The following is a 22,964-nucleotide window of genomic DNA, read 5'->3' as shown; positions in this document are numbered from 1 at the left end:
GGAAGTTGTAGTTGCTGGGATTTCTAGTTCACCTACAATCAGAGAGCATTCTGAACCCCAGCAACGATAGAATTGTGCCAAACTTTCCACACAGAACACTCATGAACAACAGAAAATACTGTGTTTTCTGATAGTCTTTGGTGACCCCTCTGACACCCCTTCGTGACCCCTCCAGGGGTCCCGACCCCCAGGTTGAGAAACACTGATCTAGGACATTAACAAATAATAACTTTTGGAGACTGTCACCTGGGCTTCAATGGGTTCAGTATCTAGGAAAGAAGAACTCACTTTTCAATGGCTACGGAGAGATGCAGCTTTGTTCCCAAAATGTTGAGTTGTGCAGCCAGCTTGATGCCCTGCAAACACCACAAAATCCCTGCATTAGAGCTGAGTTTCTAACTGCTGCCTTTGCAAACCTTGAGATGTGGCCAGAATGAGCTCCTCTTACACAAGGATGCAGACTCAATTTTCCTATGGGCTTCCAGGGATAGCCATACCCTAAAATGATCAAGGGTCTGGAGAACAAGCCCTATGAGGAGCGGCTTAAGGAGCTGGGCATGTTTAGCCTGAAGAAGAGAAGGCTGAGAGGAGATATGATAGCCATGTATAAATATGTGAGAGGAAGCCACAGGGAAGGGGGAGCAAGCTTGTTTACTGCTTCCATGGAGATTAGGACAAGGAACAATGGCTTCAAACTACAAGAGAGGAGATTCCATCTGAACATGAGGAAGAACTTCCTGACTGTGAGAGCCGTTCAGCAGTGGAACTCTCTGCCCCGGAGGGAGTGTGGTGGAGGCTCCTTCTTTGGAAGCTTTGAAACAGAGGCTGGATGGCCATCTGTCAGGGGTGATTTGAATGCAATATTCCTGCTTCTTGGCAGAATGGGGTTGGACGGGATGGCCCATGAGGTCTCTTCCAACTCTTTGATTCTATGATTCTAAGAAGTCTCATGGCTGGTTTGCAGGGATTTCAAACCAAGCTCTTTTTCTAGCAAGAGTATTTAGAAGACTCGATAGGTGGTCCCATCATGGAATATCCCTAAGACCAGAGAGGGATTTTCAACCAACTCCGTTATCCAGAGTTGTTTCCACCACTTTTAAGATGTACGGGTAGAGAGTGAGGCCTTTAGCCTTCCCTCTGGAGCGGCACCAAACTACAACTCCCAGGACCCCACGGCATTCAGCTAGGGCTGAAATGGGGTCAAACTGCACTCATTCTACTGTGTAGCTATCCCCTCCATTTTGCCTGACTTTGAATGCTAAGTAGGGTGGGATTGGTTAGTAGTACTTGAATGGAAGACAAATGGGAATCTTTCATAAGAGACAGAAATAATGCTTCGTGTATGCATTTGTTGGTCAAGCAAGTGGAGCTGAAATGAAACCATTGGCAATACAGCCTTTGTTACTTACTACATCCAACACAAGGAGTTGATCAGAGTCTTTCTGAGTAAGCACTTCAACGATAGCTTTGAGGGTCACCCTGAGGTTCCCATTTTGCATAGATATCACAGGAGTGTCGCTGATTTTGATCCTGATCACCAAGGGCGTGTTTGCTGGTAGGCCAGAGACCTGCAGAAAACAAAATTATGTTTCAGCTTTGGAAGGCATGGGCATTTTTCCCCCACAATTTATTTGCTTTCAAAAGGCAACAGAACCTGCCTGATCTTGGAAGCTAACCAGGGACAGCCCTGGTTAGTAACTGGGTGGGAAGCCAGTGTGCTATATTTTAGAGGAAAGAACTGGCAAAATCACTTCTGAGTATTCCATACCTAAGAAAAACCTATGGAATTGATGGGATCTCCATAATTTGATAGGAAACTGTAAGACATTTCTGAACATAAGATGTAATTTTGGATCCTTTTCCCCATAAGCAGTGGTGTAGAACTTCCAGAACATGGGAAAGTCAGCCTTGTGGGCAGAGGCGGCCCTAGGTAATTTTTAACGGTAAGCAAACAGTATTTTGGCACCCTCCCAACCAATCATTGATATATATTTTCTGTTTGTTGTCGGAGTTCTGTGAACCATATTTGGTTCAATTCCATCATTGGTGGAGTTCAGAATGCTCTTTGATTGTAGGTGAACTATACATCCCAGTGACTACACTTGCCGCACTTGCTCCCTTGCCTGGCCCGCTTTGGGTTCAGAGGCGTGCCTGAAGACCCCGGCGTGTGCACCAAAAGTCACCTCTTCTCCTGACTTTCTCCTCAGCCATTGGGACCAAGAGAAAGAGAGAGAGAGACAGAGACAAAGATGGAGATGCCCACGTTTCCTGAAGGTAGGCACAAAAACAAAGGAGGGAGTGGAGGTGAGAGATACCTCTAGCCGGAGGGGCTCTCTCTCTCTCTCTCTCTTTTGGTCCCAATGGCTGAAGAGAAAGTCAGGAGAAGAGGCAACATCTGGTGCGCACACTGGGGTCTTCAGACATGCCTCCTGACCCGAAGCGGGCCAGGCGCGGCGGCTCCGCCCCTTGGCCCACCCGCGGATTGGGTAGAGGAGAGGAGGTGGGTGGAGCGCCGGGGGATTGGGAAAGAGAGCCGGTCATGGGGAAGGGATCGAACACGGAGAACGATTGAGCGCCGGCTCTGCTCGCGCACCCGGTGACCAGGTGGAGCAGGAACAAGAGGGGCTAGGCGAGGCTCAAGGGCCCGGCCCCTTTGGGAAGAGGATCGCCCAGCAGTGAGGCAAGAAAGCCGAGGCTCCCCCCGGACTGCTAGGGCTGTTGTGAGCTGAGGGGGCGCTCCTCAAGTGGTGGTCGAGGGGCATTTACAGAGGCGCCTCTGCGCCCCTGGCAAAAAAAAGTGTTCTGCGACCGCTTACTTCGCGTAATGGACGAGCCGCCCCTGCTTGTGGGACTGTCATTCCCAGCTATATATGAGGATTTTGAGAGTGGGAGTCCAAAATGGAGAAGGACCTTCCCAAAGCCCAGAAGGACTACCAAGGAATCCCAGGTACCATGGGTGATATTTCAGAGGAAGGCCTGGCAAAGCCACCTCTGAGGGTGCCTCTCTAAGAAGTCCATGAGGTCACTATAAGGTGGTAGTCAACCTGCACATATACAGAGGATGAACATCTTACCCCAGGTAGTATAGACTCAAGCTCAGAAGTGGTCATGGGGATATCACCAGAAAGCTAAGGAAAAGGGACAAAAAGGGTGGGAAATCAGTTAGAGATAATAAATGCCCTTAAACATAATATTGATTATCCCAGTTTCAGCACTCCCAGGAATCATATAACCCATGTTTTTCACAGTGCAGACTCTCCACCACCCAAGAATCTATTCACTTCCAAGGAGGGCTGCTCCACAGTTGAACTGGTCTTATCACCAGAAGACCCTTCCCAACTTTAGTATGAATATCTGCTTGAGTCTGTTGGTTTGGGTTCTTCCATGGGGAGTGGCAACAAAGAACAAGCCTGCTCCATTTTCCACCTTCAAATGTTCAGAGATGGCTGTCTTATCTCCTCTTGGTCCTCTCTTCTCCAGTCTAAGTATCTCTTGCTTTCTCCACTAAATTCCTCATAGGGTTTGGTTTATGGCCTTTGTCACCCTCACAAAACTCTTTCATACTGATCTTCTTCTGTGTCCAGAATTGGACACAGCATTTCTATGGGTGCATCATCTTCCAAGCATGCTGACACAAATCAATCATGTAGGTAGGCTGGTTCCACACTTGAAACAGCCCCATTGAACTAAGGAGACTTGCCTATCAATTTACATACTAGTCAACACCCGAGTCAATAAGTCTAATCTTCAATATTGCATAGCTTCAATTCATTTCAATTTTATAATCACCCTTAACTTGTTGGGGAGGTTTCTGGGGCTGAGAGTATGTGACTTACCCAAGGCCACTCAATGGGTTTCCATGGTTGAGAGGGGGAAGTGAACCCTGGTCTCCATTGTCATAGTCTAACGCTTAAACCACTACACCAGTGGTTCTCAACCTGGGGTCCCCAGATGTTTTTGGCTTACAACTCCCAGAAATCCCATCCAGTTTACCAGCTGTTAGGATTTCTGGGAGTTGAAGGCTAAAAACATCTGGGGACCTCAGGTTGAGAACCACTGGGGACCCCAGGTTGAGAACCCCAGCTTGAGAACCATGATGGCTCTTGGGTCTACTCTATCAAAACCAAACAGAGGGTTCAAGCTGTAATGTTTCTCCCAGTCTTGTCCTCCAAGCTTTTTCAAATAAAAGGCTAGAAGAACGAGGGGGTTCTGCATTGCCACCTTTGTGTAGTCTTCTTCTCTCAAACCTTTCCTCACATGCTTTCTCCCTACCATTCCAGATTAAAACATACAGATTATAATCTCAGTGAGGCAATGCTGGAGGTTAGTGAGTCAAGGAACAGCCTCCTTGAGTTATTCTCCTTCGGTCAGACCTCGCCTGGGATGAGATTGAGTCCAATTCTGGGCACCATGATTCAAGAAGGATATTGAAAAGCTGGACCAGAGGAGGGCAACCAAAAGAGTCAAAGGTCTGGAAGCTATGAGAAGAGGTTTAGTGAGTCAGGAGTGTTTGGCTTAGAGAAGAGAAGGTGAAGAGGGGACACAACAGCCATGTTTAAACATCTAAAAGGTTGTCATCTTGAAGACTGAGCAAAGACTAAGGGTCCTTCCAGACAGCCCTATATCCCAGAACATCAAGGCGGAAAATCCCACAATATCAGCTTGGAACTGGGTTATCTGAGTCTATACTCAGATAATGTGGGTTTTTCTGCCTTGATATTCTGGGATATAGGGCTGTGTGGAAGGGCCCTAAGATATGGCTCAATGGAAAAGAGTTTCAACCTAAACACAAGGAAGAACTTCAACAGAGGCATACCCTTCCTATCTATCAGGAGGGCTTAGATCAGGGGTTCTCAACCTTTCTCATGATGCGACCCCTTAATACAATTCCTCATGTTGTGGTGACCCCCAACCATAAAATTATTTTCCTTCCTACTTCATAACTGTCATTTTGCTACTGTTACTAATCATAATGTAAATATCTGATATGCACAATGTATTTGGCACAAATACCCAATACGCCCAAATTTTAATACTGGTGGGGTTGGGGGGGATTGATTTTGTCATTTGGGAGTTGTGGTTGCTGGGATTTGTAGTTCACCTGCAATCAAAGACCATTCTGAACTCCACCGATGATGGAATTGAACCAAACTTGGCACACAGAATTCCCATGACCAACAGAAAATACTGGAAGGGTTTGGTGGGCATTGATCTTGAGTTTTGGAGTTGTAGTTCGCCTACATCCAGAGAGCACTGTGGACTCAAACAACGATGGATCTGGATGAAACTTGGCACGAATACTCAATATGCCCAAATGTGAACACTGGTGGAGTTTGGGGAAAATAGTTCTTGACATTTTGGGAGTTGTAGTTGCTGGGATTTGTAGTTCACCTACAGTCAAACGCATTCTGAACCCCACCAACGACAGAATTGGGCCAAACTTCCCACGCTGAACCCCCATGACCAACAGAAAATAGTGTGTTTTCTGGTGGTCTTTAGTGACCCCTCTGACACTCCCTCGTGACCCCTCCAGGGGTCCAAAACTCAAGGTTGAGAACCACTGTCTTAGATTATGTCTTCCTGCCTGGCAGAACAGGGTTGGTTGGAGGACCCTTGGGACCCCCTTCCAGATTCGAGGATTCCCATTACCAGTCTTCTGGTCAACTCAGTTCTTTGATGCCTCGTAGAAAAGCCCTCCAGCACTAAACTAAACCTTTTTGAGTGAAAACTTGTGGAAATATTCAATGTTTCTGGTCTGGGCAGCTCACCATTTGTTGAGTGATGTCTGCATTGAACTGTCCTCTTTTCACAAGAAGCTCAAGCAAAGGGCGAAGGAGACTGGAAGATAAGAGCAGCTTGGAAGTGTGATCTGTCAGTGGAACCGGAGCGGACAGTCCAGCTGGAACTTGGGTGATGGTGTTGCCATTGGTATCACCAAGACTGGCCTGGAGGGAAAAGACAGGAGAACAGAACTGAAAAGAAAGTTTTCTGGAAGACTGTACATCATGAATGATGGATAGCATTGCTCAGGGGAGGGGGTGACCATATGAATCAGAAGAGATATGATCATGTCGTCATAGAAGGACCAGCATCTACATCTACACTGTAGAACAAATACTGTTTGAAACTATAATGTCGAAGGCTTTCATGGCTGGAATCACTGGGTTGTTGTAGGTTTTTTCGGGCTGTATGGCCATGTTCTAGAGGCATTCTCTCCTGACGTTTCGCCTGCATCTATGGCAAGCATTCTCAGAGGCATCCTCACAACCTCTGAGGATGCTTGCCATAGATGCAGGTGAAACATCAGGAGAGAATGCCTCTAGAACATGGCCATAGAGCCTGAAAAAACCTACAACAACCCACTGTTTGAAACTACTTTAACTGAGGTGGCTTAATGCTATGGAATCCTGAAAGGTCTTTAACCTTCTCTGTCTTAAAAGTGCTGGTGCCTCACTAAACTACAACTCCCAGGATCCCATATCATGAAGCCATTGTGGGGTCAGACTTCATTCATTCCACAGTGTAGACACACTCTTGGCCAACTGTTCTGAGTGACAAGTTCATGTCGTTCATCAAGGCATTGTCTTGCAAAAGCCCTAAAGTACAAAGAATTCTCTAGGAATGCACTTATGGGTTCACTATGGAGGAAAATACCTATGACTCTTCTTTGGACCTCTAAGGATAGGATTATGGTCAGTGGGCAAGTTGAACTCGAGCCCCAAAGAGCAAAAGGGAAACAGGGTCTTACGATCAGAGTCTGCAGCATCTGTCCATCCTGGAACGAGGGCGGCCCGGCTGGAGCATAATGCACCGATCCCAGATTCCCCACTGGCATCTCACCTGTGGGAGGAAAGAAAGAGGAATGTGAGGGAGGAGGAAAGACATTATTCCACCTTTGATGTACCTACTAACATTCGAGAGGCACACTGGTACTTTCACCCCAATGTTGTAGGGAAAGAGCTTGTGAGGAATGTATCTATGTAACAGAAGTGAAAATATGTTCATTTGGATGTAAAGAGCCCCGGTGACGCAGTGGGTTAAACCACTGAGCTGCTCAGCTTGTTGACCAAAAGGTCGCAAGTTAGAATCTGGGGATCGGTGTGAGCTTCCGCTGTCAGCCCCAGCTTCTGCCAACCTAGCAGTTCAAAAACATGCAAATGTGAGTAGATCAATAGGTACTACTCCAGCGAGAAGGTAACGGTGCTCCATGCAGTCATGCCAATGGCCACATGACCTTGGAGGTGTCTACAGATAACACCGGCTCTTCAGCTTAGAAATGGAGATGAGCACCAACCCCCAGTGTCGGACACGACTGGACTTAATGTCAGGGGATAACCTTACCTTGTATATATGTGCATAAGTATGCTTGTTTGTATTTTTCAAGATGGCTCTCACTTCCAGAGAGCCCTGTAATTCCCGTCAGCAACGGATCTGATCCTAAAGTGAACTTATTATGAGGTTTTCTGGGGGGGGGGGGGGGGGTATGTTATTGTTGTTGTTGTTATTATTATTATTATTATTATTATTATTATTGCAGTTTCTGGGCCATCTTCAAAGGCAGCCCCATTTAGAGTGCATTACAGTAATCTAGTCTAGATGTAACTAAGGTGTGGACCACCTTGACCAAATCAGGCTTTTTGAGGTTCGGTTGCAGCTGGCGCACAAGCTTTAATTGTGCAAAGGTCCTCCCACCTACACGGCCATATAATCCAGTTTCCGAATCCAGATTATCTGCTTTGTACTGTATGGTATGGCAGAGTGAATGGGGCCTAACTCAGCATAAACCAGTGGCCCTCTCCCTCGTCCCCACCCAACACGCCTGCGATGCTAATGGGATCAAGAGCAGGGCCCCTCCGGAAGATCGAAGGGATCGTGTGGGTTCATATACAGTAATGCGATCATGTAAGTAGGCGGGTCCCAAACCATTCAGGGCTTTATAGGTAAGAACCTGCACCTTGAATTGGGTCCGGTAGATGAATGGCAGCCAGTGGAGCTCCTTGAACAGGAGGGATGACCTCTCCCTGTAAGGTGCCCCAGTTAACAACCTGGCTGCCGCCCGTTGGATCATCTGAAATTTCCGGGCCGTTTTCAAGGGCAGCCCCACGTAGAGTGCATTGCAGTAATCCAGTATAGAGGTGACTAAGGCGTGGACCACCTTGGATTTGGTTAGACACCGAGACCTTGTCCAAGATTTTTTTATTCAAGGGTTAGGGTCTGTGACAACTTACTGTTGAGAGTTCCAAGAAGCACGTTCAAGAGTTCCAGCACAACTTGTAGAATTGGACACAGCTGCAAAAGAAAGGAAGGTGATCAGTGGGAGGGAACAGAGCTTCATTCCTCATTTATTTGTGGGACAGCATTTGCTATCATGATGAGTTCAGCTAAATCATTGAATGGTCTATTATTAGTTTGCATGTGGGTTGAAGTCAAAATATTCCAAGTTTCGGTTATTGGGAAGGAGCAATTAAATGTAGGCCTAAATAACTGGAGCTCTGTCTTGACCAGTACCAAGAAGAGGTTGTGAAGCATGCATTCCTTATGGCTTGCTATAAATGGTTTTAGTAGGGAGCAGGCATGTAGCCAGGGGAAGGGGGCTTGGGGGGCTTCAGCCCCCCCCCCCCCCAAATTCTCATGGTGGTTCGCGAGAAGGCCTTACTGGTGCAATATCATGATCTGATCGCCATGCTCAATATATCCCATATGCATGGGGGTATTGGGGTAACGAGGGTGGCACAGTGGGTTAAAGCACTGAGCTGCTGAGCTTGTTGACCAAAAGGTCGCAGGTTCGATTCCAGGGAGCGGCGTGAGCTTCCGCTTCCAGGCCCAGCTTCTGCCAACCTAGCAGTTCGAAAACATGCAAATGTGAGTAGATCTATAGGTACCGCTCCGATGGGAAGGTAACGGCGCTCCATGCGGTCATGCTGGCCACATGACCTTGGAGGTGTCTATAGACAACTCTGGCTCTTCAGCTTAGAAATGGAGATGAGCACCACACCTCAGAGTCAGACATGACTGGACTTAATGTCAGGGGACAACCTTTACCTTTATCTTATTGGGGTAATGATACAAAAGGTTTGCTAGGGTGGACCCTCTTTCACTCAGACTCACCCCCCCCCCCAAACAAAGCCCCCCTCCCCTGAATCGAAATTCTGGCTACGGGTCTGGTAGGGAGACAACTCAGCTAGATGTTGGTAATGATCTCAAAAGTTGGATTCTGAGTGGGGTTGCTAGGGATGCCACATACTGAGAGGATAAAAGGGGATGACCAATAATACTGGAGAACCCAAACCCCTGGAGAACGCACCACATTAGGAAGGAGACTGTTCAAGGTCTTGGAGAGCATGCCAACCAAGTTCCCCACTGCGGTCCTAAGGAAGAGAAAGCATTCATCCTTAAAACATTGAGTTCGGAACCATCCTCTTTTCTGGGCCAAGGGATGGTCCGTTGACCACTCATGCAGAAGAGGAGAAAGAGCATTTCTGTATAGAAATGGGAAGGCCACACGCTCCCCTCTCCATCGCTACCCAAACCACTCCCCCCAAAGCTTTATTAAGATCTCTGGACACTCACCCAGGCAAGAGCTCGATGTGAACCGCATCGGTCAAACATTTCTCAATCACTAACTTGGATTGCATAATCCGAAGAGAGAGGTGGACATTCACATGCACAAGCAGAACAGGCTTGGAAGACCTGGAAGAGAAGGGGGTATTGCTCTGGAAGCCCAGAATTGGAATCAAGACCCCCAGGGTCATCCAGACCAACCCTTGTCCCAAAACCTTCAGAGAAGGAGACTCCACCACATTCCCAGGCAATCAGTTGATATTCATAGCGTTGTATATTGCATTTTTGATCTCTCTCTCTATATATATATGTATATATATGGGCCCATGCAGATGCCTTTTGGGTTCTCTTTTACTTGAGGAAAATAGAGGCCCCTTCTACACAGTCATATAAAATCCAAGTAATCTGCTTTGAACTGGATTATATGGCAGTGGAGACTCACATAATCCAGTTCAAAACAGATAATGTGGACTATCTGTTTTGATAATCTGGATTATATGACAGTATAGACGGGACCAGAGAAAGGCAAGCAAGAAGTAAGAGCCTGAGAGCCAGCAAATGTCAATAAGTTAGACAAAAAATGGAAAAATGGAAAGTGGGCAAAAGTTCTTCATTTACACAGAACTTTTCGCACCTTCTCTTGAATCAGGATATTTAAATATATTTTCTTACTGTAGTATATTTTGATACTTGCGCGCACATATCTCCATTTGTTATGCTTACTTGAAGTCTATCATGTGTCCACAAGGATGGTAAAACATCAAAAACATCCAGGTGTCCCCTGGGCAACGTCCTAGCAGACGGCCAATTCTCTCACACCAGAAGCGACTTGCAGTTTCTCAAGTCGCTCCTGACACCGCAAAAAAAAAATCTGTCCAGTCATAGCTTGTGATGTTAGTAAATTGATGTTCTGACAGTATGAACCTGCTGTTTAAACTGGAATATTCTGCCAGACTGGATTTGGAGGAGAACCCCAGCTTGGTCCACTGCTTCAGAAGAGACAATATATTGCCAACGGAGTGACTTACTGTTGGTGTTGTCGTTTTTGTGAGCTCCACAGTTGGGCTATATCAGCATCACAGGACCTGCCTTAAGTTTGTTTTCTTGTTTTTAGTTGCTGTCTAAACATTCAATAATGAAGGGACAGGTAATTGTGGATCCCGAGGAAGGGGATTCCCAAACCATGCCTTTCTGCTCACCCGTCCTTGCCCAGTAGTTCCAGATCAATACCGATTTTCAGTTGAAGCACATCATCTGAAAGGGTTTCCACCTTGATGTCAAGCACGTTGATTTTCCCAATCTTCAATCTGGAAGGTGAGAAAAAGTTTGGCAAAGTCAGAGATGGAAACTATGGCCGGGAGCTTTATGCGCATGAAGACCCTGCTATGAGCCACACACAAGGAACCACACACAAGAAACCCTCCACTTTCACTGGGGTTAGGGGCACAGGACCTGTGAAGGTCAAACAATGTGAATAACGAAATTACTATGTTTTTACATGAGAGGACAAACACCTCCCTAGAAAACTCTGGGGTCAACCTCGACTGGAATCTGACCATAGGATTGCACTGAAGGACCAAGGTGCTCTCTCTAGAAATCTCTAGGTCCTTCCATGTGACTGGGTGAAGTTGACTACGGAGTTGTACTGGAGGATCTAGAGATTGCTAGAGAGATCTGTGAATGTGTTGTTGAAGGCTTTCATGGCCAGAATCACTGAGTTGCTGTGAGTTTTCTGGGCTGTATGGCCATGTTCCAGCAGCATTCTCTCCTGATGTTTTTCCTGCATCTTTGGGTGGCATCTTCGGAAGTCTGTTGGCAGTGAGGCAAGTGGAGTGTATATAATACCTGTGGAATACCGACTGCATCCTCTAGCCCAAGGATGATGAAAAACATGCAAAGAAATTCTTAGTTCCCCCCAAAACGTGTCTATAGAGGTCACTTCCACCCTTAGTCCCCTCGGGGAGATAGGGCAGAATATAAATAGGTCGTTGTTGTTGTTGTATTGTCGAAGGCTTTCATGGCCAGAATCACTGGGTTGTTGTAGGTTTTTTCAGGCTATATGGCCATGTTCTAGAGGCATTCTCTCCTGACGTTTCGCTTGCATCTATGAGGCCTCACTACCTCTGAGGATGCTTGCCATAGATGCAGGTGAAACATCAGGAGAGAATGCTTTTAGAACATGGCCATTAGGCCTGGATAACAACGGAAAAATTTGTTTCTAAAATCGATTTGTATTTGGGGGGTTTTTTTGTTTCGATATTTAAAATAATTACAAAATTTTCCTTTTAAAAAGTTCGATATTTACGAAATTTCGTAAATGTGAAAAAAATTACAAAACATTAACGAATCGATTTCCGAAACAATAACGAATCGATTCGTTAATGGCGGATGCGACCGCAAAATACGCTAAAAAACCTCCAGAAACTTTGGAAGTTTCCCTCTCCCTCTGTTGTTGACTGTTGGTGTGATATTATAATTTTTTTTCACTAATTAAACAAAAAAACTTGCCCCAGACATGAGGAAATAATAACGAAACGACCACAGAACAATAACGAAACGAATACAATAACGAAATACGAAGCATTTACAAAACATGTTTAAAAATTCATTTTTTAAAAAAATTGCTCCAGAATGGTTCGTTATCGTTTTGTAATTGAAAAAATTAACGAATTATTAACGAATTACGAATTAACGAAATGAAACCGCCCAGCCCTAATGGCCATATAACCCGAAAAACCTAGAACAACCCAATTCTTAGCTCCCCAAAGACTTGTCTATAGAGGTCACTTCTGCCCTGAGTCCCCTCGGGGAGATGGGGCCGAATATAAATAAATTATTATTATTATTATTATTACTACTACTACTACTTCTGGATGCCCAAACAATATTCCAGGGCTTCCCATTTTTTAGTGTGAAATAAACTGGGTGAACCAGTTTCTAGGATGGTGGCACTGGTCCATGTCATTTTGTCGGGTCCACACATACTTTCATATATTTTATCCATGCATTGAATATATGTCCCACCTGGTTCCCAGTATCACTTACTTAAGCAGACCCAGGGCATTTCCAAGCAGACCTTTCTCTCCCAAGAGATCTTGAAGCAGACCTTTGTCTCCCAAGAGACCTCCAAGCAGACCTTTGTCTCCCAAGAGACTTCCAAGCAGATCGTTGTTGTCTCCCAAGAGACCTCCTTCGTTGCCTCCTAAGACACCTCCAAGCAGACCTCTTCTTTGCCGTCCTAAGAGGCCGCCCAACAGACCACTTTTTTTGTTCGGGGTGCCACCAGTTGAACTTCCTTGACTTCCTCCTGAAAGACCTTCTCCCAAGACAGCATTCAAGACCTTAGAGAGTACTGTAGAAAGTTGATACCATTTTGAATAAGAGATGGAAAGTCAACAAAGTAAAACTGCGTCTCAGCATTATTCACCACCATCACTACTGTTACCCTTTCCAGTGCTGTGTTGGCTTTCACTAAACTGACTCCTGACTTTATAGGCAACCTTTTACTCCATTTTTGTCCCATGAGATAATTTGGTTGGAATAATCAATTATATACATATGGGATAAGCGTATCTATAAGCTACATGCAACAAGGACACATTTTTAGTGGCACAGAAGCAGGCCTTGAAGCTTGGCACTGCCAAGTTAATGACATTGGCATCCCCTTGCAAGGAATGATGATTGATTAATTAATTAGCAGTGTCCATAGTGCCAAGACAAACACACTGATGGTTCCAGCACTAACACATTGCAGAACCATTTCTGTGTCAAAAGCACTGTTATTGTTGTTGTTGGGGGACACCTGTTCATCCCCACAACCATTGTCTTGTGGGGTTCCTCAGGGCTCAATATTGTCTCCCATGTTGTTTAACATCTACATGAAGCCGCTGGGTGAGATCATCCGGAGTTTCGGGGTACGGTGTCATCTGTACGCGGATGATGTCCAACTCTGTCACTCCTTCCCACCTGCTACTAAGGAGGCTGTCCAGGTCCTGAACCGGTGCTTAGCCGCTGTGACGGTCTGGATGAGGGCGAACAAATTGAAACTGAATCCAGACAAGACAGAGGTCCTCCTGGTCAGTCACAAGGCCGAACAGGGCATAGGGTTACAGCCTGTGCTGGATGGGGTCGCACTCCCCCTGAAGACGCAGGTTCGCAGCTTGGGTGTGACCCTGGACTCATCGCTGAGCCTGGAACCCCAGGTTTCGGCGGTGACCAGGGGAGCATTTGCACAGCTAAAGCTTGTGCGCCAGCTGCGCCCGTACCTTGGGAAGTCTGACTTGGCCACGGTAGTCCACGTTCTGGTTACATCCCGTTTAGACTACTGCAATGCTCTCTACGTGGGGTTGCCTTTGAAGACAGCTCGGAAGCTCCAACTAGTCCAACGCTCGGCAGCCATGATTTTAACAGGAGCGGAGCGCAGGGAGCATACAACCCCCCTGTTGCGCCAACTCCACTGGCTACCGATCTGCTACCGGGCTGAATTCAAAGTGCTGGCGTTGGCCTTTAAAGCCCTAAACGGTTCCGGCCCAAGCTACCTATCTGACCACATCTCTGCCTGTGAACCCACCAGGACTCTGAGATCTTCCGGGGAGACCCTGCTCTCGATCCCGCCTGCTTCTCCAGCTCGGCTGGTGGGGACGAGAGATAGGGCCTTCTCGGCGGTGGCTCCTCGGCTGTGGAACGCCCTTCCTACGGACATTAGACTAGCACCATCTCTAATGGTATTCCGCAAAAAGGTGAAGACCTGGATGTTTGTGCAGGCGTTTGAGTAATTTAGTGCAATCTGGTAATGGAACATAGGAATGGAACAATGGACGATGAACCTGGACTACGCTTGGATGATGAGAAGATTGGGTACGGTTGTTTTTTGTAATAATTGTGCATTGTCATTGCTTATTGGTAATTTATGGATAATGTGTTAAGTCAATTGTTATATGTTGTATGGAACCACTGCTGTTTCTACTGTTTTTACTGTTTGTGAACCGCTGTGAGTCGCCTTCGGGCTTGAGATACAGCGGTATAGAAGCAAAGTAAATACATAAATAAATAAATAAATAAATATTGTGAAAAATATATACATCCCAATATGAAAATTGAAAGACACACAAATACTAACCTCCTGTAATGTCTTGTACATTCACCATGGCCGTCATGGGGCTTCCTTCTTGTGCCACAGCTTCTTGGAAGGGCAGGACGCCACACAGGAGAAGGATAGTCAAAATCTTGAGCATCTTGACCTGAGAAAATATGGAATTGGAAAGGGACTCAGGGCCACCTAGCCCATCCTCTTCTGCAAGGCAGGAATCTATAATACAAGCCCTCCTGACAGATGGCCATTATCCAGCCTCTGTTTATGAACCTCCAGAAAAGGAAGGCGGCTCCACCAAACTTCCAGGCACCAGATTCCCCTGGAGCAGTGTTTCTCAATCTTGCTAATGCCATGACCCCTTAATAACATTCCTCATATTGTGGTGACCACCAACCATAAATTTATTAGGTTCTTGTGGGTTTTTTCGGGCTATAGGGCCATGTTCTAGAGGCATTTCTCCTGACGTTTCGCCTGCATCTATGGCAAGCATCCTCAGAGGTAGTGAGGTCTGTTGGAATTAGGACAATGGGTTTATATATCTGTAGAATGGCTGGGGTGGGGCAAAGAGCTCTTCTCTGCTGGAGCTAGGTGTGAATGTTTCAGCTGATCACCTTCATTAGCATTAGAAGGCCTGCCTGAGCCTGGGAAAATCTCTTGCTGGGAGGTGTTAATCTGTGCCTGGTTGTTTCCTCTCTGTTGTTTTGCTTGAGGAAACAACCAGGCACAGGTTAACACCTCCCAGCAAGAGATTTTCCCAGGCTCAGGCAGGCCTTCTAATGCTAATGAAGGTGATCAGCTGAAACATTCACACCTAACTGCAGCAGGGAAGAGCTCCTTGCCCCACCCCAGCCATTCCACAGATATTGTCCTAATTCCAACAGACCTCACTACCTCTGAGGATGCTTGCCAAAGATGCAGGCGAAACGTCAGGAGAAATGCCTCTAGAACATGGCTCTATAGCCCGAAAAAACCCACAAGAACCTAGTGATTCCAGCCATGAAAGCCTTCGACAATACATAAATTTATTTTCATTACCACTTCAATAACTGTAATAACTGCTACTGTTATGAATCGTAATGCAAGTATCTGATACGCAGGATGTATTTTCATTCCCTGGACTAAATTTGGCACAAATACCCAATATGGCCAAATTTGAATAGCAGTAGCCCAGTTTACCTGTCCGAACGTATTCTCCCCTATGAACCATCTAGGTTGTTAAGATCGTCTGGAGGGGCCCTGCTCTCGGTCCCACCAGCCTCTCAGGCGCATCTGGTGGGGACGAGGGACAGGGCCTTTTCGGTGGTGGCCCCTCGACTCTGGAACTCTCTCCCACTGGAGATCAGAACTGCCCCCTCCATTCTGTCGTTCAGAAAACGGGTGAAAACCTGGCTATGGGGTTTGGCTTTCGATGAGTGAATCAATATTTCTGTGATCGGATAGATGACGATGAATGATGGATAACGAATTCACTATGACGACTGACCATTGTTATTATGTGATTGCATTTTGCTGTTATAACGCTTTCATTGACTATGTTATATGATGTTTTTAATGATTGTTTTGTGATGTTATTGTTGGAAACCGGCCCGAGTCCCCCGATAGAGGGGAGAAGACCGGTATACAAAATTGCTAAATAAATAAATAAATAAATTTTGGGAGTTGTAGTTGCTGGGATTTATAGTTCATCTTCAATCAAAGAGCATTCTGAACTCCACCAACAATGGAATTGAGCCAATCTTGGCACACAGAACTCCCATGACCAACAGAAAATACTGGAAGGGTTTGGTGGCCATTGACCTTGAGTTTTGGAGTTCTAGTGCACCTACATCCAGAGAGTACTGTAGACTCAAACAATGATGGATCTGGACCAAACTTGGCATGAAAACTCAATATGCCCATATTTGAGCACTGGTGGAGTTTGGGGAAAATAAACCTTGACATTTGGGAGTTGTCGTTGCTGGGATTTATAGTTCGCCTACAATCAAAGAGCATTCTGAACTCCACCAACGATAGAATTGGGCCAAACCTCCCACAGACAATCCCCATGACCAACAGAAAATACTGGAAGGGTTTGGTGGCCATATGTGAGCACAGGTGGAGTTTGGGGGAAATAAACCTTGACATGGATGGACTGGATGGCCCATGAGGTCTCTTCCAACTCTTTGATTCTATGATTTGGGAGTTGTAGTTGCTGGGATTTATAGTTCACCTACAATCAAAGAGCATTCTGAACTCCACCAATGATAGGATTGGGCCAAACCTCCCACAGACAATCCCCATGACCAACAGAAAATACTGTGTTTCCTGATGGTTTGTGGCGACTCCTCTGATACCCCCTCGCAACCCCAGGTTGACCCCCTAGGAAACACTGCCCCCCCCCCCCAGGTTGAGAAATGCTGCCCTAGAGAATACCTTGGACCCTCAGGAAGCTTTCCCTAATATTTACATTGGAATTTCTTTTCCTGGAGTCTGAATTCATGGGGGCAACTACACCGTCAAATGAATGCATTTTGACACCAGTGGAATTGTTGTGGCTAAATACTATGGATGTGAGAGCTGGACCTTAGGGAAGGCTGAGCGAAGGAAGATCGATGCTTTTGAGTTGTGATGTTGGAGGAAAGTGCTGAGAGTGCCTTGGACTGCGAGAAGATCCAACCAGTCCATCCTCCAGGAAATAAAGCCTGACTTCTCACTGAAGGGAAGGAGACTAGAGACAAAGTTGAAGTCCTTTGGCCACATCATGAGGAGACAGCAAAGCCTAGAGAAGGGAATGATGCTGGGGAAAGTGGAAGGCAAAAGGAAGAGGGGCCGACCAAGGGCAAGATGGATGGATGGCATCCTTGAAGTGACTGGACTGACCTTGAAGGAGCTGGGGGTGGTGACAGCCGACAGGGAGCTCTGGCCTGGGCTGCTACATGAGATCACGAAGAGTCGGAGACGATTGAACGAATGAACAACAACAATACTATGGAAGCTGTAGTTTTAAAAGGTCTTTAGCCTTCTCTATCAAAGAGCGCTGGTTCTTTGCCAAACTTCAACTCTCTGCAAACCACAGCATTGAGCCATGAAAGTTTAAGTAGTGTCAATCTGCATGAATTCTGCCATGTAATGAAGCCTAAATGTAAATTTCATGGAGTCAGCGGGGTTTTTCCCACATGGAACCAGCAATTTAGATTAGAAGAAAATCCCACTAATGTTCATTTTAGCTCCCACTGAGATCATATATGATACTGAATCATCCAAAGTCAGATTTTTGTACCTGAAATCCATTCCTGCTTAACCATCTAGCAAGAGATTGAATACAAGTTATGTTGCCTGTAATAAATACATGAATTAATATCTAGTCCAGTGGTTCTCAACCTTCCTAATGGCGTGACCCCTTAATACAGTCCCTCATGTTGTGTTGACCCCCAACCATAATATTGTTTTCGTTTCTACTTCATAACAGTCATTTTACTACTGTTATAAATCATAATGTAAATATCTGATATGCAGGATGCATTTTCATTCACTGGACCAAACTGGGCACAAATACCCAATACACCCAAATGTGAATGCTAGTGGGGTTGGGGGAGGATTGATTTTGTAATTTGGGAGTTGTAGTTGCTGGGATTTATAGTTCACTTATAATCAAAGAGCATTCTGAATGCCACCAGCGATGGATTTGAACCAAACTTGGCTCCCATGACCAATGGAAAACATTGGTCATTGGGCATTGACTTTGAGTTTGGGAGTTGTAGTTCACCTATATCCAGAGAGCACTGTGGACTCATGCAATTGTGGCTCTGGACCAAACTTGGCACAAATCCTCAATATGCCCAAATGTGAACACTGGTGGAGTCTGGGGAAAATAGATCTTGACATTTGGGAGTTGTAGTTGCTGGGATTTATAGTTCACGTTCAATCAAAGAGCACTCTGAACTCCACCAACAATGGAATTGAACCAATCTTGGCACACAGAACTCCCATGACCAACAGAAAATACTGGAAGGGTTTGGTGGCCATTGACCTTGAGTTTTGGAGTTCTAGTTCACCTACATCCAGAGAGCACTGTGGACTCAAACAATGATGGATCTGGACCAAACTTGGCATGAAAACTCAATATGCCCATATGTGAGCACTGGTGGAGTTTGGGGAAAATAAACCTTGACATTTGGGAGTTGTAGTTGCTGGGATTTATAGTTCGCCTACAATCGAAGAGCATTGTGAACTCCACCAACGATAGGATTGGGCCAAATCTCCCACAGACAATCCCCATGACCAACAGAAAATACTGTGTTTCCTGATGGTCTTTGGTGACCCCTCTGATACCCCCTGGTGACCCCTCCAGGGGTCCTGACCCCCAGGTTGACCCCCAGGAAACGCTGCGCCCCCCCCCCCCCCCAGGTTGAGAAATGCTGCCCTGGAGAACACCTTGGACCCTCAGGAAGCTTTCCCTAATATTTACATTGGAATTTCTTTTCTTGGAGTCTGAATTCATGGGGGCAACTACACCGTCAAATGGATGCAGTCTGACACCAGTGGAAATGCTGTGTTTCAATACCATGGAAGCTGTAGTTTTATAAGGCCTTTAGCCTTCTCTATCAAAGAGCGCTGGTTCTTCACCAAACTCCAACTCTCAGGAAACCACAGCATTGAGCCATTAAAGTTTAAGTAGTGTCAATCTGCATGAATTCTGCCATATAATGAAGCCTAAATGTAAATTTCATGGAGTCAGCGGGGTTTTTTCCACATGCAACCAGCAATTTAGATTAGAAGAAAACCCCACCAATGTTCATTTTAGCTCCCACTGAGATCATATATGAAACTGAATCACCCACAGCCAGATTTTTGTACCTGAAATCCATTCCTGCTTAACCATCTAGCAAGAGATTGAATGCAAGTTATGTTGACTGTAATAAATACATGAATTAATATCTAGTCCAGTGTTTCTCAACCTTCCTAATGGCGTGACCCCTTAATACAGTCCCTCATGTTGTGTTGACCCCCAACCATAATATTGTTTTGTTGCTACTTCATACCAGTCATTTTACTACTGTTCTAAATCCTTATGTAAATATCTGATATCCAGGATGCATTTTCATTCACTGGACCAAACTGGGCACAAATACCCAATACACCCAAATGTGAATGCTAGTGGGGTTGGGGGAGGATTGATTTTGTAATTTGGGAGTTGTAGTTGCTGGGATTTATAGTTCACTTATAATCAAAGAGCATTCTGAATGCCACCAGCGATGGATTTGAACCAAACTTGGCTCCCATGACCAATGGAAAACACTGGAAGGGTTTGATGGGCATTGACTTTGAGTTTGGGAGTTGTAGTTCACCTATATCCAGAGAGCACTGTGGACTCATGCAATTGTGGCTCTGGACCAAACGTGGCACAAATCCTCAATATGCCCAAATGTGAACACTGGTGGAGTCTGGGGAAAATAGATCTTGACATTTGGGAGTTGTAGTTGCTGGGATTTATAGCTCATTGCAATCAAAGAACATTCTGAACTCCACCGATAGAATTGGGTCAAACTTCCCACATGGAACCCCCATGGCCATCAGAAAATACTGTGTTTTCTGATGGTTTTTGGCGACCCCTCTGACACCCACTTGCGACCCCCTCAGGGGTCCCGACCCCCAGGTTGAGAAACACTGATCTAGTCCTTGAAAAATCATTCTTGAGTTGGTTCATTTTGGAAAAAGTAACCTTTTTGCAAGGAAGTCAAGCTGAGCTCCCTTTGGATCTTGACCTTACTCACCTGTTGGCTTCGCAAGGTGTCCTCGAAGTGTTGTCCTCTGTGGAGAAAGATGTAGTGAGCCAAGAGGGGACACCCCTTATATACGAAATATCTGCATCAGGAACGAGGAAAAGCTCTGTTTGTGGGAAACCTGTGATATTTGCTTGGGTATAAAATAGCAATTACTGTGTACAATGCAAATATTTAGAAATTAGAAAAGGTTGGCAAATTGTTATGCAAGAATGTATGGAACACCACAACAAGGGCATTTGGCCCAGGATTGATCTGAGATGCCAGTTTCCAATGACCTTGACAACTCAGAATAATGTCACGATCTTGGGTGAGATGCTAGAAGTTGGCTTTTATTCAACCACGGATTGGAACAGAAAGAGAGTGGATTCAAACTTGGATCATAATACAGTTATATTGACCGTTCATTTCATGTTCAACCCTATGAGAACCATAATGCAACATTAACTCAGAGGGTCCCAGATCGAATTGTTATTCCCAGAGTGGACCCAATAGATAAATTGTTGAATTATAAGAAAGGTTGTCATGCAAAGCCGCTTAGGCAGAAAACAATGAGATGCCCTGATACAGGATGAATGGCACATGGCTCAACAATGTATTTATTTATCGTGTCAGGAGCAAACCAAACAGTTGTACTGAATTTTTAACAAACAAACAAAACATAAAGTTTGCAAGCTTGGTCGTTGATTAAATGTCCTTTGACCAGTATCTGGCCCCTTGGAGTGCCTCTGGTGTTGCCGCAAGGAGGTCCTCCATTGTGCATGTGGCAGGGCTCAGGTTGCATTGCAGCAGGTGGTCTGTAGTTTGCTCTTCTCCACACTCGCATGATGTGGTTTCCACTTTGTAGCCCCATTTCTTGAGGTTGGATCTGCATCTTGTGGTGCCAGAGCGCAGTCTGTTCAGCGCCTTCCAAGTCGCCCAGTTTTCTGTGTGCCCAGGGGGGAATCTCTCATTGATTTAGATTCTGGGTTTGGGCCTGCCACTTTTGGACTCTCGCTTGCTGAGGTGTTCCAGCGAGTGTCTCTGTAGATCTTAGAAAACTATTTCTTGATTTAAGTCGTTGACGTGCTGGCTGATACCCAAACAAGGGATGAGCTGGAGATGTCTCTGCCTTGGTCCTTTCACTATTGGCTGCTACTTCCTGGCGGATGTCAGGTGGTGCAATACCAGCTAGACAGTGTAATTTCTCCAGTGTTGCAGGGCACAGACACCCCATGATACTGCGGCATGCCTCATTAAGAGCCACATCCACTGTTTTAGCGTGGTGAGATGTGTTCCACACTGGGCATGCGTACTCAGCAGCAGTGTAGCAAAGCACAAGAGCCTTCACTGTGTCTGGTTGTGATCCTTAGGTTGTGCCAGTCAGCTTTTGTATGATATTGTTTCTAGCACCCACTTTTTGCTTGATGTTCAGGCAGTGCTTCTTGTAGGTCAGAGCACGGTCCAGAGTGACTTCCAGGTATTTGGGTGCGCTGCAATGCTCCAGTGGGATTCCTTCCCAGGGATCAGCTGGTTACCCCTGTAATAGGCAGTAAGAGCACCTAGAGTTTCGGAGAGCTTCTGTTCAACCATCTCAAAGCTCCCTGCTTGAGCAGTAATGGCACGATCATCAGCATAGATGAAACTCTCTGTCTCTTTGTGTAAATGTTGAACATGGATGGAGCAAGCACGCTCTTCTGAGGCAGGCCGTTCTTCTGTTTTTGCCATCTGCTTCTCTGGCCCTGGAACTCAACAAAAAAGCTCCTGTTTTGTAGCAGGTTTCCTATGAGGCAGGTGAGGTGTTTTCTCAGGAGGAGGCAACGGTGGTTCACAGTATCATAAGCCACTGACAGGTCTATGAAGGCAGCTCCTGTGATCTGCTGCCTTTCAAAGCCATCTTCTATGTGCTGAGTCAGGTTCAACACTTGCGATGTGCAGCTTTTGCCTTTTCTGAAGCCAGCTTGCTGTGGAATCAGACATTGGTCTATTTTTTCCATAATTCTATGCAAAATAAGTCTCTCCAGAACTTTGTAAAGATGGCACAACAGGGAGATTGGTCTGTAGCTTTTTGGATCATTACGGTCTTTGCCTGGTTTCAAGATGGCGATGACTCTTGCTTTCCTCCAGCAATATATATATATATATATAATGTGAAAGAGATCCTGGAAATCCTAAAGTTATTTTCAATCACGATACTGTCCTCTGGGGTATTAGTTGCCCCTCCCATATTTGGGGTCATCTGCAAATTTGATAAGCATGTCCTCTATTCTGTCACTCAAGCCATTGATAAAGAGGTTGAACAGGACAGAACCCTCTTCATGGCACCCAAATGGTCATTCTCTCCAAGAGGAAGGAGGAGCCATTGCAGAGAAGCACCGTTTAGGTTCAGCCAATCAATTCCCAGTCTACCTAACAGGATCACTGCCATGCCTAGTCCACATTATACGAGCTTCTTTGTGAGAATATCATGGTCTTGTTAAAGGCCTTGCTGAAATCAAGATATACTACATCCACAGCATTCCCTTCATCTACTAATCTTGTAACTGTGTTTAAAAAGTACTCTGGCATGG

General features: G+C 45.7%; 1 protein-coding gene across 1 annotated transcript; it reads right to left on the bottom strand.

The window, feature by feature from the left end:
• Nucleotides 1–284: 284 nt before the first annotated feature.
• On the bottom strand, nucleotides 285–11,426 carry LOC137096870 (BPI fold-containing family B member 4-like). The gene is made up of 10 exons (XM_067467125.1): nucleotides 11,407–11,426; nucleotides 10,761–10,868; nucleotides 9,571–9,690; nucleotides 9,305–9,368; nucleotides 8,229–8,289; nucleotides 6,749–6,840; nucleotides 5,769–5,945; nucleotides 3,075–3,128; nucleotides 1,410–1,568; nucleotides 285–356 (listed from the first exon to the last, which is right to left on the bottom strand). The coding sequence occupies exons 1-10, from the start codon at nucleotides 11,424–11,426 to the stop codon at nucleotides 285–287; spliced, it is 927 nt and encodes a 308-aa protein (XP_067323226.1).
• Between the last annotated feature and the right edge of the window lie 11,538 nt (nucleotides 11,427–22,964).

The sequence above is a fragment of the Anolis sagrei genome, chromosome 4 (genome assembly GCF_037176765.1).
Source record: "Anolis sagrei isolate rAnoSag1 chromosome 4, rAnoSag1.mat, whole genome shotgun sequence".
In the NCBI taxonomy this organism is placed as follows: Eukaryota; Metazoa; Chordata; class Lepidosauria; order Squamata; family Dactyloidae; genus Anolis; species Anolis sagrei.
Note: the sequence above shows the minus strand (reverse complement) of the source record. Positions and strands in the feature narration are given on the sequence as shown.